Source organism: Penicillium verhagenii (genome assembly GCF_028828195.1).
Source record: "Penicillium verhagenii strain IBT 33310 chromosome Unknown utg000005l_segment0_segment0, whole genome shotgun sequence".
NCBI lineage: Eukaryota > Fungi > Ascomycota > Eurotiomycetes > Eurotiales > Aspergillaceae > Penicillium > Penicillium verhagenii.
In genome coordinates, this window is record NW_026643169.1 from 223,535 (window position 1) to 243,079 (window position 19,545).

The 19,545-nt window shown below is 45.7% G+C and overlaps 2 protein-coding genes across 2 annotated transcripts; one reads left to right on the plus strand and one right to left on the minus strand.

The window, feature by feature from the left end:
- Nucleotides 1-5,775: 5,775 nt before the first annotated feature.
- Nucleotides 5,776-6,720, plus strand: flbD (putative MYB family conidiophore development protein FlbD; the record flags this gene model as incomplete). The annotated part of the gene is made up of 1 exon (XM_057163063.1): nucleotides 5,776-6,720. The coding sequence occupies one exon, from the start codon at nucleotides 5,776-5,778 to the stop codon at nucleotides 6,718-6,720; it is 945 nt and encodes a 314-aa protein (XP_057021744.1).
- Nucleotides 6,721-12,004: 5,284 nt separating this feature from the next.
- N7466_003667 (uncharacterized protein) lies at nucleotides 12,005-17,024 on the minus strand (the record flags this gene model as incomplete). Its single annotated transcript, XM_057163064.1, has 4 exons — nucleotides 12,005-12,634; nucleotides 12,703-15,295; nucleotides 15,353-16,623; nucleotides 16,650-17,024. The coding sequence occupies 4 exons, from the start codon at nucleotides 17,022-17,024 to the stop codon at nucleotides 12,005-12,007; spliced, it is 4,869 nt and encodes a 1,622-aa protein (XP_057021745.1).
- Between the last annotated feature and the right edge of the window lie 2,521 nt (nucleotides 17,025-19,545).

Sequence of the window (19,545 nt, forward strand, 5' to 3'; positions counted from 1 at the left end):
CTCCGTTGCTTCCGTGTGTGATACCATTCTCATACAATAGATGTAAAAATCAGAACAGAGAGAAATAAAAATGAAAAACCAAAATATATTAAACCAGGAGAAAAGATTCAACACGTACATTCGTATACATCATGTACCCATACCAATAAGGAAAACGGTATGGAGCATGGATCGGTTGGAATTGCTAATGACATTTGCCGCATTCTCCGCACCTACAACTCCACATGAAACCTGTTCGCCCTGTTCGCCCTGTCCACCCGCCACTCACCCCTTTTATGTACCAAGCACAAGCTGTACATACGAGCTTGTTGGATTTTTATTTTTATTTTTATTTTTATTTTTTCTTTTCAATTTTTTTTTCTTTTCGCCCCAGGTGGAGTATAAATAAACGAAGGTGTAGGACCTAAATCCTGGCGGCAGAAGAACCAAAAGAACCAAGAACAAGGTTTGTTTTTTATTTAACGGGAACGTTTTGATCGGGATTCTTTCTCTTTTGGAATTTTTTTTTTCATATACTTGTCAAGATTTCAAGTGCAAAAATTAGAAATAGGGTTTGGAATACATAGAAATCTCTACCTTTGTACATGTAAAAGTACAGTAAAAGTACAGGGTAAATATTAGAAGTTCACTCCGATTGAGTTTGGACCGGGTAGATAGGGTTGAGCCGGAAAAGGCAACAGTTAACGTGGTTGGACAAATCCCATCTCTAGAACCCCGTTCATAGACCATCAATACCCAGAACAGTCAAGTGTATGTGGGCGAGTTCGCCTGTCAAATGTGGATTTTTTTTTGTGTTTATTATTTTGTAGGTTTTGGTTGATCAAAAGGGCAAGTGTTTGGAGAAAAAAAAATCAGTTTCGACCTGACCGACTTCTTTTCTGTGTTTCTCCCCAACCAAGACGGGATACACTACAAACAGGGCCCAGTAATGGGGAATAAACTTCACTAAAGCCATCTGTCAGGCCGATAAACCTTGTTTTGTGGCATAGGACAGGGAATTTCCCGCCACAGGGATCGAGCTTCGAAGCGAACTGGTTCGTGGGACCGCTGTCAAACCCATCTGTTGAGCACCACTCCACCAGTCATCGTTCGTACTGGTAGACGGTGACCGTCAAGAAGCGGGGCGAGGCTGGCCCGTTCTCCATCGTCCAGGTCCAGAACGGTTGAGCTCTTCCCGTTCGCCCCCCTCTTTTTTTTAAATTTTTTCTTTTTTCCTTTCCTTTTCTTTCTCCAAAGGTCATCACATATTATGGATGAGGAGTCCGTTATTGGATCCAATTTGGGACGGTTCAGCCGTTGTAATGTACGGCACAGGGATAATAATGGACATGTGTCAGGGTCGAATTAGAAGACCACTCCCCCCCCCCCCTGTTACTCCTGTACAGCGGGAAAACGAAAGAGATGGACAGAGGGGCGGGAAGGGATAACGGAGGTAAAGTCCTAGATGGGTAAGTGAAAGTCAGGTCTGATGACGATGTTGAAAGACCAGAACTTTTGGAACTTTTGACCAATTCTTCCAAGGTTCTTTTTTGTGTATGAATTCATTTCCATCTGTACATATGTATGGAGTACAAGAGTACAGTAAAACCGTCAGAACGGCTGCAGGTGGATCCCTGCAACCACAAGATATCTGGTATTCTGGCAGGGACAGGGGGAGGAATCGAAAAGCCAAGCTTGGAATCCCAGGAATTGACCAAAAAAGTAAAAGCCCGAAAAAGCGCGTGCCAAAACGGTTTCCCACAGATCGGGAACCATATGGTCCCCGAACTTTTTTAAAGCCCGAAGGCACGGACCACGAACAAGGTTATTCCGTTTGTGATTGTAGTCTATCCTGATTTTCGGGATCTATTTGCACTGAGCTTTGATTGATTTGATCTTCAAATGTTGGTTATTTTGATTGCTCTACATGTGTACCAAACATTTGAAGTCCAATTTCATGGATTATAGAGAAATCCCCATATTTCCAAAGCTGAAGGTGGGTATGCTACTTTACGTACTGTAGGTACTTCCCCGGTTACACGTGACTGTTGACCCGACAGGATACCAGTATGGAGTATATGTTTATATTTGGATGGGGATTCATTCTTGCTGCTCCTTTTATTTTTATTTTTTTTTCTCAACAAAATACAAACAAACGCTTATTCTTTGTGAGACTAGACCTGGCGCAAAAGAGAACCCAAAAAAAAACAAAGACGGAAAAAAGGGGGGGGGGGAGAATAGAGGGGAATCTTCATCGAGATTCCCAGCTTCCTGGTTACATCGTCTGAACTATTGAATTTGACGGGGGTTTATTTTCGGTCTCTTTTCTCTTTTCAAACATGACCTGATAGAGTGAAAGACGGCAGGAATTCTGGTCTGGACGTGCACGGGCGCGATCAGCGATGATCCCTGCGGAACCTACAAGGATTTATCTCAAATACTTGCCGCGTTGTTCATTGGTGCAGAAATGTTAAAAAGAATGACAGGTCATATCTTTCGGGTCTACCCTAGTCGATGTTGCATCCCAGGACGGGTTCATCCGGTCGACAACGGCTTTCTTGTTTCCCAGGAGTATGGTAATCGATCGGTCCACACGAGGAGACTTTGATCTCATGGCTTTGTTTGGTACACAGATTTGAAGAAACAGTTGAACCATGTTCTGCAAGTTTTTCTACCTGCTACAGTATCCGTGGATCTTCTTCTACCCTTGATGAGTTGATGCTTATTCCTTGTTCCTGGTTCTTTGATTCTGGTTTGCGTTTAATGTTTTTTATTCTTTCATTTTTTATTCTATTTTAAAAAACTTTTTTTTATAAACCAGGAATAATGAAAAGTCAAAAGGCTCCCCAATCCCAAAATAAAAGGGGGCGATAATTAATATCGAGGTGTACCTCAGCTCCACATCTATATCTTCTTCTCCAACGTCCTTGGATGTTTGAATGGGATAGACTACTTGGAAATAGTTTACGTACAGACCCCATCTTCCATTCGGATAGGCCGTATAGGTCGTCTGGAATAGATTAAAGTATTCCCATTTGTACTTCCCCTCGAGTGTCGATAACCGCCCAGCACATCCTTGCCAAAAGTAGATCAAAGGCCCCGCCCAACAATGACAAATACCTGGGGAGCCAATCAGCATGACAGGAAGAGGTTCGTCACAGTGGGTCAGTAGCGTGTGGGTGATACGAGGGGTAAAACACCCAAGCAGAAGCAAGCAAAAAAGGTGTGGCTTGCGACGGCATGTTCAACGGTTTCCACTTGTGGGGAGGGATCCATCATGCAAGACGCCAAACTGAGTAGTACCTCCAAGAAATAGAAATAAAAAAATTAATAAAAAAAAAATTTGGAAAGTAAAATACATAAACTACGTAAACTACGTAAATTAAGAAACTAAAAAAAAAAAAAAAAAAATTAAAAACCTACTGTAGGGCGATCCCCACTAGCCCCGATCGAAGGCGAAAGGAAAGAAAAAGGATGTTTCGATGTGATACCTCATCGAGAAGGTCAAATTTGGTCCACTTGAAGCGTTAATGTGGAAATAGTGGGAAACAGACACGGGAAATAGATTGGTTACCAGGGGCTCTCTCTGATCCTATTGCACGCAGCTTGCAGCCGAGTGATCGTCTCCCCGATGTGCCGCAACGACCAAAATCCAAAATTTCCATCACGTCACGGTCTCTCCCCGGGATCGCCCCAGCAGTCCGTGACAGGTGGCAGGTGGTCCATGCGTGGGACTATTTCTTTTTCTTTTCGTTATTTGGGACCAGAGTCATGGAGTCTTTTGGTAACAGAGTATACACCTGGGCAAAATGTCTTTGAAAGTTACTGATCAAAATCGAATTGCTGTAACCGAGTATTAAAGCTAGGAAGTAGTAGAGCATACTAAGCTGCAAAGCTACAAATCAGCCTGTGGCTATAGAGTTGATTAAAGGGGGCAGAGAAAAAAACAAAAAAAACAAGGACGACTGCAAGGTACAGGGCTACTGTTGACTTTTACCCTCTTTGTACATGTACGGAGCTGTCCGTAACGGAGTTATGGTGATCCACATTCCTCCCGTCAGGCACCACAACGTCGGATTTGTTCGGGGTCGAAGCTCTTCCAAAAAAATAAAAAAATAAATAAAAAACAAAAAAGATAAAAAGACAATAAAACGAGAAAAGCAAGAAGACCAAAAAAAGGGGGTTAGGGGAACAGCTAGCACGGAGTGGCGGTTGTCAGATCTGATTCCCGTTTTTCATTAATGAGCTGGAAAAATTTCCCCATATTCCAATGGCCTTCTTCAACTGACCCGGTTGTAGGGAATTTGTCACGATCGAACTCCACTGTACATACTTGGACCCACTGCAATAGTGGAGATCTTAAGCCTGCCCGTGAGGTGCAGAGCCGCCGATTGAGCCAATGAGCGGACATCTCCGACCGATTGCATATAGATCGGTCACGATCGAGCAAGTGTCGTGCATGGCTGGCTGAGGGATTGGGAGGAATTCACTTTGACCCTTTACCGCGTCTCTTTTTGGTTTCGCTTGACATCGATCTACTTGCCCCCTGGCTCCTTCTTTTTCTTTTTTTGGTGTCTGTTCATGGTGGAGAATGAGGGGGAAGTCAGTGCCGTCAGGGGGTTTAGGTCGTACGTAGATCTGGGTTATTTGAGATTTGTTTCTCAAGGGGATTTGGAGATTTACTGATATGCGTACAGAATTAAGTACATAGTACATATCTCAGTATGGCTGGTTGAAAAGCAAGAAAAAAAAAACCATATTTTTCACCTCTCTCCCAAGGTCCTATATAAAATCTGTGGCTGCCTCGTACATGTGTGGATGATTCCACGATTTCAGATCCTCCACGTATCTACCCTGGTAAACGCTTATCGTATAGACTAGGGTCTAGAAAGAAGAGAGAGAAAAAAAAAAGAAATATGGTATGCTTTCTTTTGAACCGGTGTTTTGGGTCTATGCACAGTGCTCAGACGATTTTAAAAAGAAATAGCTTCCTTTTTAGCGCGGGCGATGATTTGGAATTCCAGCAACGGGGCTCAGGGTCGATCCCTCCGATCATTACGGTATTTCCTCAGCCCGGATTCCCGGGTCGTACTTGACGATCGCCGGAGCATTTATTTAGTTTTTTTTATTTTATTATGATGATGATTATTTCGTTATTGTTTTTGAACTATTCTTTGGATTTGATTATTTTATTTAATTTTCTTTGATTTGAGAAACATTGAGGATTGTTGAAGTTTTGATAGCTGTGCAGTTCTCTTGTTTATTTGTTTTTCTACTTCCAAACCCATGGATCTCATAGACCAAAAAGGGAAGAACAACGTGTACGGTACCGAAAGAAATAGAATAAGGTAAAATAAACAAATGAAGAAAATAAGAAAAATAAGAAATAGAAAAGAGAAAAGAGAAAAGAGAAAAGGGAAAAGAGAAAAATAATAATAAAAAAAAAAAAAAAAATCAAATTAAAATCAATACGAATACTCGTAATACCTGTATTGTTCCGAACTGTCAGCTCCGAGATCTTGGATCGTGATCTTCTTCCCATAGCGTGTGCGGGTGGAGCTGGTCATTTTTCGTTGGACCCGTCCCCCTGGGTGCAGATATAATTCTCGCCGTGCTGCTCTTGTGGCTTGCCTTTGTCACTTTCTCTCTCCCATTTATATCAACATACCCATCCCCCTTCCAAAACATTCTCCAATACTTCAAACCATACTACACCCTTGTATACACTCACCATACACACATACACACATACACACATACACACATACAACACATACAACACAAGAAATCTTCCTCATGGCTCCTTCTCACCGCCGTGGCCCTTGGGTCCCCGAAGAAGATCAACTGCTGTTGCAAGTCGTCCGCGAACAAGGTCCTAATAACTGGGTTCGCATCTCTCAACACATGCACTACCGCTCGCCAAAACAATGTCGGGAACGTTTCCACCAAAACCTTAAGCCGTCCTTGAACCGGGAGCCCATCTCCTCCGATGAGGGGCTCATGATCGAGCGCATGGTTAACGAAATGGGAAAGCGCTGGGCTGAGATCGCCCGCCGACTGGGGAACCGCAGCGACAATGCCGTCAAGAACTGGTGGAATGGTAGCATGAACCGGAAACGCCGTGGTCTTTCTTCAACACCGACAGCCGTCACTCGCACTTTCAGTGGCCGTGTCGAGGCTCCCTATGCCCGCGCCTCCGTGGTGAGCCCCAGCCGACCTCGTTTCAGCACTCGCCCATGGGATACTGAGTCGACCGCTTCCTCCGATGCATTCCCTTCCCGTCGGGAATCCATGGCCACCAACGCCGCTCGTCAACTCTCCCCCATCTACACTCTCCCCTCCATCAACCGGTCGATCGAAGCCCCCTTGACTTCGCCTTCTTTCTCTGATATCTCCAATGCCACTTCCGTCGAGCCCCCTTCCATGGTCTCGGATCACAACTCCGTTTGCTCTTCCTCCCCGCGCACCATTCCTTCCCCACAGCTACTACCTTTGCCGGTCGATGTGCGAGGACAGTATGACGCCCGTCGTCCCAGTGTGATCTCCGTTCAGGTGGTCGAGGATTCCCCCAGCTACCCCGCTCGGTCATTGGAATCTCTCTCCAATATTGCCTCGAAACGGCGATGGATGGAGCACCAACCCACCTTGGCATCATGGCACCAGCCTACAGATCTGCCCAAGAGCTATACGCACCAGGCTCCCCGTGATACTCGCATGGGAGTCAACAACCTCCTCAACTAAAGAAAACACAACGACCGTGTTCTCTTTAGCATTTCCCTTTTTCTTTTTTTTATGTCCACCTTTCTCCTCTGTTCATTTTCCTTTTTCATCTCCTATCATGATTGTACGACCTTTTCCTTGAATCTGGTTTTCTCTGTTCTATACTTTATTTCCGTCCTTTGTCCGGGCAATTCCAGCCCTGCAAGGTTGTACATGTGTCAAAAATTCCCCCACCTTTCGCTCGTTTTTCTTGCTGGCGACGTCTCTCCTTTGTCCTAATGTGTATTACCATGGTTCGGTTCAGATCTTCAAAAAACCTGGGTGTTATTATTCTTTCTCTCCCCCTTTTTTTTCGGGTCAATGTGGGGGGAGGGGTTTCTCATCTTCTGGGGGTCTCTTACCTGAAATTTCTTCTTTTCCTATTTTTCTTTTTGGGGTTTTCAGGGACGCTGGAAAGTCCCCGGGGGAGTTTTTATTTTACGTGAACGTGAACATGGGAAAGAAGCACAAAAAATCAATGGGCAATTTCTCTGGATTAGCATTTAGTTTATTTTTATTTACAATACCCCTGCTGCTATAGGAATTGATGTGTTCAAAATTTTTTGATTTGATCCTGATTTTTAATTATTGCCCGGATTGATGATAGGATTGATACTAGGATTCAACACTGGTGTACTGTACTTCTAGGTATAGTATGTACACGGATTGTACTTGACTTATGTACACAGGAGTTTCGGTATGTAGAAACCAGCATATCGAATCGATTAAAGCCCTAAGGTCGTACATCAGCTCCGCCCAATAATCCTAACCATGGTACAATGGACCTCGATCTACTTCAAATTCAGCATCCAAGTTGTACAATTCCCCAATTCTCCACGGTTAAGTTTGGTTGAGGTCACACCATCCTAATCTCATCTGTCAGATTTTCCACTACTCTTGGTCAAAACCCCCCTCAATTTTTTTTTCCAAATGTTGGTTTCATTACTTGATTGTTTCGTTTCAGATTGTGTATTTCCTCGAGGGCCCATGGGTTATTTTTCCGAGGAACGCGTGCTACATAAAACAGACTCCCCTCCCCCAAAAACCACTCACGAGGACGGTACGCAAGGGATAGCTAAAACGTCTTTTTGCAGGTTCTTCCACAGGATTCAGGAAGAGGAGAGAGAAAGAGAGAGTGAGGCACCCGGACCCACAAGTATCTGCACGGCGCCTCTTTCATACAAAGTGTTCTTGGCCCCCTCGGCTGCACAGTGACGAATGACGATCCACCAGTGATTTACGCACTCGGTACTTTGCACATCCAATACAGTGTATAAGGTTCCATCTTATGCATGGAATCCAAAGGTCTAAAAGGAAAGAAAGACAAAGCATGTATTCGGTTAAAGTCATGCTAATTAAGAGGATCCGTATACATTTGACTTGTGAATTGCGGGAAAAAAAAAAAAAAACAAAAACCTTGAAAATAAATAAAGAAGAATCGTGTAAAAACAAGAATACTTTAATACCCAGTTTCAACTTAACAAACTCTAATAAACAGGTTCGTCCGTTCTTGCATGAGAATCAACCCTCAACGGTCCCGTCGCCAACCAGAAGCCCCCGATCGCTGACCGATGTGACACCATCTGCGCGTGAGTGGTGCCCCTCCCCTCTCCCGCCACCCCAACCAATAGCCTGATGCATCGATCGGACTGGTCATGTCTGACGGAATGAACGGCGGGGCTTTTTTGAGGAGGATCGTGGAGGGTGTTCGTGCATGCAAGCCCCGGGACGAGGGTTCCGGGGGGCCGGAGATAGTTTTTTTTTAAAAAAAAATCCTCTGAATGTTAAGAGGGGTAAAGTATAGTTTGATGCATGTATACTGTGGCCCATGGCATTATGCTATGTTTAACTGTTTTTCTATGACATTTTAGAAACGACTGCTTTTTTTTCTTTTTTTTTTCTTTTTCTACTTTTTGTGTGGGATCCACCGTTTAGCAAAGGGCAAAGGGCGGAGTTGTACTTCCGAGGGTCTCTTCCATTTTTTTTTCTTATACGGAGTACGCCGCACACTCGGCTCGGGCTTGATCTTTGGTTCAACGGTGTATGTTTTACGGCTGAGGTGGATCTCAAATATAATCTGGGTATGAACCCTTGTTTTACAACTTGATATCCATGCAGTCATCTCGTGCCGGTCAGCTGAAGATAGTCTACGGAGTAGTTCGGTCTCGGTGTACGCTGAGCGTACAACTCTTGAGTATCAATAAATATGGAATAAGGCGAATATGATATGCGATGGACAAAAGAAAAACAAGATAAAGTGAGGTCAGTTAGAGCAATAAACAAATAAATAAAAATAGTAAATTTTCAATAATAAATCACACGCATTGGAACCAACGTGCTCCTTTTTTTCAGCTGATGGCGATAGCCGCCACCAGGTATGTCAGGTCAGACATCTAGACCTTTCCCGGGAGATTGTAACCTACCCTGGAAGGTCGAATCAGGTTGGCAAAGAGGACCTTGATCATCATGTACGAATAGTCAATAGTAGATCGGAGCTCAGGTTAACGCATAAATCTCGAACCGTGCACCTCGCAGGTTGTAGAGTGCTGACGGAGTACAGGAGTTACTATAAAGCGTTAGCGAAGCAAGTGATTTGGAATGTGTGTTAAATACCCGGTATTGAAATACGGGTCCCCACCAGAAAAGCGGCACATCAGATAAAATCAAATCAAAATCAAAATCAAAACCCACGAAGGATCAGAATGGAAACGGTGGACCCGAGAGACGGGATGAGGAAATCAAAACCTGAGTTCTGGAAATGGTGAAAATAGGAAAAGAAAGTTTTTTTTTTTTTTTTGGAACAAAGAGAAAAAGAAAAAAAAAAAAAAAAGAAAAAAAGAAAACCCAGAGCTATGGTTTAGAATCAATCAATAATCCACATGGTGTCGCATAGTGTCACGGAATACTCCGTTACTGCCAGGACCAACAATCGGCACTGGCGACGGGAAAAGAACAAACGGGCGCCAAGAGAGAAACGGAAACGGAAATACAGTAAAATACGGGGAAACACCACAGAACAAAAGATACACACTGTACCGAATTCGCTACCACATTAGGGAACTTGCTTTCAGGAGGTCTAAACGCCACAAAAAAGGGGGTTAAGAGAAGGGGGAAAAACGGTCAGGCAACGGCTCGATAATGTGGAGTAAGCTCTAAACCTTTGAGTCATGAGAAAAAAAATATATAGAAATATTAAAATGAAAATTATAGGCATAACCATGGGTCACCGACGAAAGGATCAGGGGGAAACTCCGTATGTGTATACTCGGTAGTAGATTCGGAACTATACAGTCTAGAAGATACAGTAGTACAATTACGGAGTGAATAGTCAAGGTATTAATTCTATTATTCGTTTATTTCTCTCTTATTCTACAGTGGTTCTCCCGTTGTCCCAATCCACCGGATCCTGCGATCGACGTCTCCCTTCGCCCGACATGGCAGTTTTGACGCGAGCCCCATTTTTGAGCTGGAGCCAAAATGTTCCACCGCAACTTTTTCCATTAGGAATGGAACGTTTCGACTGGTTTTTTTTTTTTGGAAAAAAACAATGACGTAAACAAGCGAGAAGGAGAAGAAAGAAGTAAAAAGAGAATGCTTCAATGATTTCTAATAATAGGAGATCAAAACAAACATTCGAAAGATTGAAATCAACCTGATACCTCTCATCCAAGACAAGATCAAACAAGCTCCAGGATTTCATTTCCAGTGAGTTCAGGCCAAAATGATCATGCCCATTGATTGGTCCACGGCAAATCTCGGTGTCAATCTCAGTGATTCTCGTTATCCCTTTTTTGGTCTAGCGCCGACGTTACCAGTCTGTCGGGATGAGAGCACGGGAAAAATTGGGAAATTTGGGAAATCTCGAGTCAGATCGAGATCAACAGATCCGATCGATCCAGCTGAGCGTCACAAATAATTTGGTTTTGTTTTTTTTACATAGTTTGTTTCCACTTCCTTTCAAGGTCAAAGAACTATGGTGTTGGGAATCTTTCTTTTATTTCTTTTATTTCTCTTATTTATTTTTTTCTTGTTTGCTCTTTCTTTAAACGGAGCCCCTGTTACCTATGTATTATGGTGCTGGGTCAAGTTGGCTCAAATTATGACGTAGTTGAATATCCCCATGCTACACAATTGCTACTAGTTCGCATTAGATACCCAACATTGAATTTACCGCAGCCCAAGTTGCGATTAGCCTTCGAATTCTCGATTTCCAGTGGCGTTGACTATACCAGTCAAGTATCCCCAAAACGGTCTCCCGTACCATGGAACCAGAACAAGCTATAGAGACTTCCAAGGTTTTGCCGTACAGTCCAACAGAGTATTTCAAACTTGGATAGGTATTGAACATTCCACAATGCTTTAAATCTTTGCATTGGTTCTTTTCCTGAGTCCACATGGAACCAACCCCCACAACGTCCAATTTTTGAGCTCTCTCTTTTAAGCTGAAACGTCCTTACACAAACTAGTGAGGAACGTGGTTGGGGAAAAACCCCCCCCTACACTGAAATAGCAAATAGATAGTAGATCCCAGCTTCCAAGTTCTCGGGTTGACGCGGCGTTTACCTAGATTTAGAAGGTGGCTACGAACCGATTGTGTTCTTTCGGGAGATCTGTGGTATTTGGAACGTGAATTCAGGAGGTCCCTTTTTCATACCTTTGGGCACTGGGATGTGGAGCTGTGGAGAGAGCCGTTCGCATTTTGGGAAAGGTATACGTGGGATTTGGGTCTGGAGCTGGTCAATGCGTACGGATATCCCGAGTCAATGACTTTTTGAGTCCGGAAGTGACCGACAATGATTGAAGAGTGAAGCTGTGTATAGTATCACTCATACCTACAACCAGTTGACAGTAGTATAGACTTCCAATATCGCCAAAACAGAACGAGTGTATTCACGGCAGTGCCAGTCCTACCAATCTATCTGAATCGCAAAACTCCTGCGTATTCCCAACGCATACGTGTACGTGTACATGTCTAGCTCCATGCACAAGAGTAAAAGAAGCAGAAGAGGGGGGGGGGGAGATAAGAAGAGAAGAGAAAACTGGAAAAAAGAGAAGATGGAAAATGGAAATTGAAGAAGGAAAAAAATCAAGTCGTGAGAAAAAAAAAAAAAAAGATAAAAGAAAAGATAATAGTAAGGAAAACCCACAAAGCTCATGAAATGAAACCAACAAGATCAGCACAAGACAAATGTAAATGTGATGCAAAAACCATTAAGAATCAAAATCAGGAAACAAAAATCGCTCAAGGGGTATATCGCTTTGCACATCATAACCATATATCGCCTTCTTCGCCATTCACCCATTGCGCCCACACTGCCTCGTAGGCTTCTTCAAGGTCACGCACCCAGCGTGCCGTGTCGAAGAGCTTGTTCGTGTATCGCTGCAAAAACAGCATCTGTCGCATGTTGGCCAGCCGACCGGTAGCTCGCCCACCACCACCATTAACGTACTGCAGATCCATGCAGAGCCGAATGGCCTTGTTCTCGTAGTCATCGTCAGAAGAGGCAATCAGCTCCTCTCGGGCCCGTTTTCCGGCTTCGTTGCCTGGGAGTGCGCTCGAGAGGATACTGCTTGCCATGCGGGAGCACATCTTGTACTTGTAACGCGGGTATGTGAGCATTGGCGTGCCACTCCACAGGACATCAGTGGCTGTGGTGTGCGCGTTGCACTCGGGAGTGTCGAGGAATAGATCCAGGACCTTTGCCCGGGCAATGTGTGTATTCTTCGGCGCCACGTCTGTGAAAATAATCCGTGACGCGGTTTCCTCACCGGCCCATGCTTTGGCAATGTCCCGCAGGTTCTGTTCACCTGTTTCGGGGAATCGTAGCAGCCAGAGAACGGCGTTCGGAATGCGCGCCAAAATTCGCAACCACGTTCGAAACGTGGTAGGCTCAATCTAGGTTTGATTAGCAAAGAAAGCCCAAAGTGAGTTGAGGGACAGAGAGGAAGAGAAACGAATCTTACCTTGTACAGCTGATTGAAATTTCCAAGAATGATAGTATCATCACTTAGGTTCGGAAATAATTCCTTCCGCATACGCCAACGCCGCATCTGCTCATCATCCCAAGAGAGCTGTTGTTCTCTCGCATCCGGGGCACTCTGTCGGTGGTCACAGCAGAAGAAAGTATCTCGTGTGAAAACAATTTTCTCGCCATAGACCCAGTTCTCAAGATCTTCGCCATTGTCTTCGTCAAGGAACCGATCCTCGATGCGTGTCTTGCGCCGTGCAGGACTCAGGGTCTCTGGGGGAATTGAAATTTGGTCCGCAAGGATGTAATCACACCACTCCGCGCCAAGGGTTCCCGCAAAGCCCATGAATGACATGTGGATGGGTGCAGGTCGAGCGGCAAACACCTCATTACGAGCACCACGAGTGTAACCATTTAGGTTGATCAGGATGTGGATTCCATCGTCGACAATCTGCTGGACCAAACGGTCCACCGGCCATGTGCTAGCGTCATGAAAGACTGGTGCCTCCTTTTCAATTTGCTGGCGGTGGACAGATTTATCACTAGCAGTGGTGGCATAGCAGTACGCCTTGACTTTGTTTGGGTTGTGCAACCCAAAGACCGACTGCATGAGGTGAGCCAGAGGGTGATTATTGAAATCAGACGACACATAGCCAACGCGAAGAGCTGGGTTCGGTGGAGCGGGAGGACGGTAGACTGTGGCTGGAAGCCAAGGCAACCGCAGAGTTGAGGTTGAAATCCGGAGACCATTGCGCTGTGAGATCTGACGGATCTGTTTTGCGGACAGCGGACAGGTGAACGTGTGGAAGGGTAGGACGGTGGGCGCATTTGGCGCTGTCAAAGCAGCAGGAAGTTGAGGCCGACGGTACTTGGCTACGGGGTAGTCTTTACCGTGAATATAGCGATCTTGGTACCATTGCCACGTGATGGAGCGGATCGCACGTTCAATAAGGCGAACAATGCGAGACCCTTCCCATTTCGATCCTGACCAAGACTTGAAGACCTTAGCCAGAGCCAATCTCCGATTCCCTGCAAAATCCGAGACTAATAGAGTCTCCAGTTGAGCATACAGTTGCTCAGTCGTGCTTTGAGTCAACAGACCCCGTCCCCAGTATTCACCTTCACGGAGTTGCCGGTCAACAATGTCCACGACACGCTTGATCCAACCAGCGCCCGTGTCATGGGCCTGGGCATCCCGAAGCATGCCTTTGTCATCAACATGCCATCGATCATGGAATCCACGACCGTTTACAATGCCGCCACGGCCAATCCAATTGCACACCGAATTCAACGCATTGGCCAGACCACAAGCGGCTTCGGCGAATTCTGGGTTCACCTTGACAGCGCGTTTGTAGTAAGAGATTGCGTCATTGACTCGGCCGGAATCCTTGACAGCGTTGGCCAAATTGGCCAGTGCAATATCGAAGTTTCCGTCGCACTGGACTGCCTGCTCGTACATTTTGATGGCAGCATGGAGTTGACCAATATCCTTCAGAAGACTACCGAGATTAGTGTAGAGGTGCGCATGGCGGGAATCAAGATGCAATCCGTAGTTGTAGTATGCCAACGCCAATGAGATACCGCTGCCAGGGATCACACCTGGGATCTCTGGATGCTGGCTTTCACCGTTCGGACGCACAAGTCCACGAGCCGGGGGATTGTTTTGAATACCAGCGAGTAAGATACCAACATTATTCGCGGTTGATGGACTGGGTTGCAACGAAAGTGAAAGGTAGTAAAGAGCCAAAATGTCTCTTACACCAGACCTCAGCGCTCCAGATGACACCATCGCCATGCCATCCTGGTAAATTTTTGCCAAGGAAAGCAAGGAGTTGCTAGTAGTCGAAACAGCCGCATTTCGTGAGATCCCTTCTGCCACGTACTTTAGACCAGGCGGTGCTCCATTGGCAGAGAAGACAAGTTTTGCAGTCTGTAAAGCTCTATCCGGATACAGAAGGACGCTATCGGCGGCCTCCTCGGGTTGGTATGCGGTGCCTGCTCCATTTGAGAAGGCAGCAAATATCTGTTTGATGAGACTTTGGATGCCATGCCGTCTCCTACCGGCGGCGATCAATACCGCATCCTCAAAGGCACCAGCTGCCTCAACATTATCACCAAGAGCATAGAGCATATTGCCCTTCGCGTGTACCAATGCCAGCATCCGCCCATTGTCTGAGCCAGGGATTGCATAGCCACTAGATCCGAAGCCAACTGGGGTTGTTGCGTCGGGAGAGTCCAAATTCAAATTATGGACACGTCCCATGTCATCGTCATAGTCGAAGGATGCTTTGTCGTACATGCAGACATCAGAGACATTGCTCTCTGCATCGCTCTCCGGGTCGCTCGCATGCTCATCGGTCTGGAAACAATCTCCATCCATGGGATAGCGTAATGATTTCTGCACAAAATCGATAATATTGACCGCCTCTCTGCCACGATGACTGCTGCAGAAGAGGCCTATCAAATGTTCAACGGCTTCGAAGAAGCTTGGGCGCAGTTTGACAGCACGTAGCCAATGCTCTTGAGCCTCATCACGTCGGTCAAGGGCGAACAGAGTTGCTGCTAGATTAGAGATAGCTTCCACGTGTCTGGATCTAGATCAGTATCATAGTATATACGTGAGTAATTGAACAGCATATACTTACGATGAATCTCGGACAATAATCCTGTGATACCACCGCATGGCTTTGTGATAATCACCCAATCCATAGGCCAGACAGCCTCCAAGCAGCATGCCATCAATCCACTGCCAGTGACTTTCATGACACAGGTGAGATAGCATTTCCAAAGCTGACTTGGCGTTGGTAACTGGGGACCCATCGTTAAAAAGAGAGCTCGAAAATCGTGACGGTGTCGAAGTGAACCGCCCGGCGTCGTGCATCCGTGTGTCTGACGTTCGAGAGTGTTGCCCGAACTTGTTTAATGATGGACGTCGATTCTGTCCATGGGCTGGTAGTAAATTATTAAGATTAGGATCATGCATTCTCTGAAAGCCAAATTTCTGTCGTTGTAGGTCATGTTGGGTAGATGGGTAGCTGTTGTGGCGGGAAATTTCAGGAGGGTTCTGTGAAAAATCAAGCCCAGGCTGACGAGGGGGTTTCGGATAAATACTGGGCTTCAAAAAGCGTGAGTTCTGGCCATCAGCACCGCCATTTGATAAACTGTTGCGGCGAGCCTGATGAATGGTAGCGAGAAGGTCGACATATACCCCGTGAGCCCACGATAGTATCTTCTCCTTGAACTCTGAATTATTGACCGGAGTGGTCTGTTCTGGAGCTTGGATAGGCGCCGGGCGGGTGTTTTTCCATGAGACTTGTTCGTTATGTAAAGTATTCGATGAGTAAGATGACACAGGTCGACTAACGCGGGTATGGTAAGGTAATTGTTCGGAGTGACGTGGAGGGAAATGAGCTTTGATCATCGGGTCCTGGGAAGGCATTCCAGGCTGGGGCTGACCCCATGCAAAGCCTGTGTCCGCCCGATTACCGAGCGGGATTTGAGCTTGATTGAACGCTGGCTGGTTGAGATCATAAAAAGGCTGGGCGTTCGGATCGGGCGTTCCAAAGCGCGGCTCCCGAAAAGCCACAGGGCGATATGGAATATAAGCCCCATCAGGCCAATATGGTCCATATGGGCCCGTGCCTGCGGACGCGGTCGGCCCCACGCATGATTGGAGGGTCGCGGGAAGAACAGTAGGAATATAGGAACCATTCTGTAACAGAAACCGATGTGAAGCATGCAAAGGCAAGGTTTGGTTGAGCATCGAGTCGATCCCTGGCGGGTAATTTACCGGGCGCACCCAGCTAGTACCATTCACATCTTGCACTACCTCTCCCGCTGCAATAGGGTTTCCCGCTTCGTTCTTGAAGACCGGAGGGAAATTCATGTGTTTCGAGGCGGAAGGGTCGATAATGGACTGTTGCCAAGTATCGATCGGCAAACCGTGGGGGAGAAGAATTGAGTCGAGTCCAAGGGTGAGACCAAGATGTGTTTTGTCGCGGGTTGCAAAGTCGATTCACCGAGGGTTCCATCGTAGCCGGCGGCTAGGGTGCCATTAGGGGTCTTCCTTCGAAGCGCATGTTCACCAGGGACGTTTGCGCTAGAGCCGACGGCATCGCGGGCGTCGGGGCGTTGTACAGGATGTGGCAGTTGGATACGTGATCGGGGTGGGTTGAAGAAAGGTTTGGAGGGGTCGTTGCGGGCGGGGAAGGACGGGTCATTCAGGTCGTACGGGGGCTGGTGAAGAGCATCGTGGGTAGGATAGTGGTGAAGGTGGTGCGGCTGAACCGGAGGAAATGGCGCGACGGTCGGAAACATCTTTTTTGGGGGGGGGGGTGGATTCTTTGACGATTTGGTTTCCCCTGCTGTGTTTTTTTTTCTGTCTTTCCTTCCTTTCTCCTCTCCCCCAATCTTTGTGGTTTGGGGGTATTTTCCTCTCTTCGATTCTGATTCAACCTCCTCAACCACCACAGTCCCCTCTCTCTCTCTCTCTCTCTCTCTCTCTCTCTTTTGCTCACTCCCTATGGGCAGGCAAAGAAGCGAGAAGAAAAAAAACAAACAAACACAGGGTATTTGAACGACCACGAGGTCATCAAGATGAAAAGAGGGAATTCAAACTCGTGGAAAATCAACAAGCATCCTTGTATCGTTTCCGACACCGCATTATGGGGCGCAAAGCGAGAAAGAGCAGTTGCTGAATGAAGATTCAGCAGGCTCGTAATATCGTCATCGAGGGACTTTTGAATCCACGCGGTGATAAGTCAAAGGCCAAGTGGTTTTAAAGATAATCGCGGGTGGACGCAAGGGAGAAGGGGGCGCTCTGTGGAATCGGGGCCAATGAAGGGCGACCTTGGCAAGTATTGTGCGATGGGAGTTGAAGCGCTCAAGTTTCGGAAAGTGAAAAGGGAGGGGGAATGCAGGAAAGAAAACGGAGTATAGTAGAGTGGACACTGGGGCCTTTTTTCAGCCAAGAAAATGAGTGGGGGAGTTGGAAATGGATTAAGGAAGCGGATCCTGGTCCCTTTGCGATTTGGAACTTCCTCTGCACAGCTGTACTTTCTTAGTATATACTAGTACTATTATGGCTCTTCAACTCCTATTATTTACTAGTATATCTCCAACTTTCAACTTCCATCTCCCTCTCTATATCTCTTTTCCTCTTATTTCCCACTCTTATACCTCTTTCCCCTTTTTTTTTTCTCCCACTTTCTATCTGACTCTTAGCTCCACTGACCCACTTGATCCAACGGCTGAACCTACCGTCTCCATCAAGCGGCCAACGTCAGTGGACCATTGGTTCCGCTCGGGTGGACTAGTCATGGATCGGTGACGCCCCGCTGTGATGATCGAGTCGAGCCCTCTGGTCTGTGTGCTTCAACTCCAGCATTTCTCTGATAGTTATTACTGTACTAGTATCTAACCAGATTATGTTAGCAAAGGAATGGAAATAAACCAAAAAAAAAAAAGACGAGACCCCTGAAAGAAAAGACATCAGCCACATTAATGTCCAAGAGAAGAAAACAAAGAGAAAATTCAAATCAAAACATAAGAGGGGCAAAGTCCCCCTGCCTCGCGCCTGATCTTTTCCTTTCTCAGTCAATTCTGGGGTTGAGTATAACAAGGATATCCCTAATCTACTTGATTTGTTTTCTTTTTTTTTTTTTTTCCTTTTTTTAGAGATCAACTGTTAGTGAAACCATACATTCGTGTCTCGGGAAGTTCGTATAGTCCAGGAAGGTTATTAGATTTGATATGCTCCAGCCTCCATAGCGAAAAAGGATATGGTCGCACTGGAGAATAATCAAGAAATCACATCTGTACATACTACAGATATATTGCACATAACATGTAGGTACTATACAGTATGTACGGAGCACTTGAGTACATACCTACTCTACCTCCAAGTCCTGGTTCTGTAAGATATTCTTCTTTTAACCTGAGAATTTATTCAAATTCTCACCTGGGCACATCATGATCGGCAAGCTCTCCCCGCCGATCATCCTAATTTTCGAACAGTGACATCCTACACTCCAACAACCGGCATGCGGGTCGGGTAGTACAGAAAGCGGAATCACACACTGGTTAGAAGCCAAAAATTGGATACTATCAATTGATATACATCATTACTCTAGCCTGTCTAACAGTCAATATCCCCCGATCATACTATCAAAACATTTCAGCCTTGGGGACTTTTCAAGCTTGAGGTCAAAGAACCTCAGATATATCTATATACTTAATATTTGAATGCATGGGAGTAGAAAATCACTGGGTTTCCAACCTTGGACCTCGGTTCTGGGTATAACTCCAAGCAATCTCAGCATTCAGATATCTACATGGCTCCAGATGTATGTGAGTATCCGACCAGACCCGATCAAAAAGTACCTAAGGATACATACTGTAGGTACACGTAAAAAATTGTTACTTCGATGTTGATTTATTTTTTATTTTTTATTTCTTACTTTTAATTATTTTTTTTATTTTTCAATATTGGGGAAAGGAAAAAGAAAAAGTAGAACTGTACATATGTAACTACCCAGCTGCATTCACTACATACTACTTGAGCATTGAATAGTTGAAGGAATTGATCAACACATTTCAAACTTCCAACCTTGGAATTTTTTTATTTTCTTTTTGCTTTTTGCTTTTTCTTTCGTCTCCACCAAACTCTCCCTAGGTGGACCAACGAACATCATCCGCTATGTGTTAACAAGGCCAACCAGCAATGATCGTCGGGGTGGTGGAGTCGGTGGACCTCCTGCTGGGGCCAGTGCCTAAGGAGCTCCCCTGTGTGCTGCAGTCCTTCGGTGTGCTGTGCTGACAGGTCCACTATAGGACACGC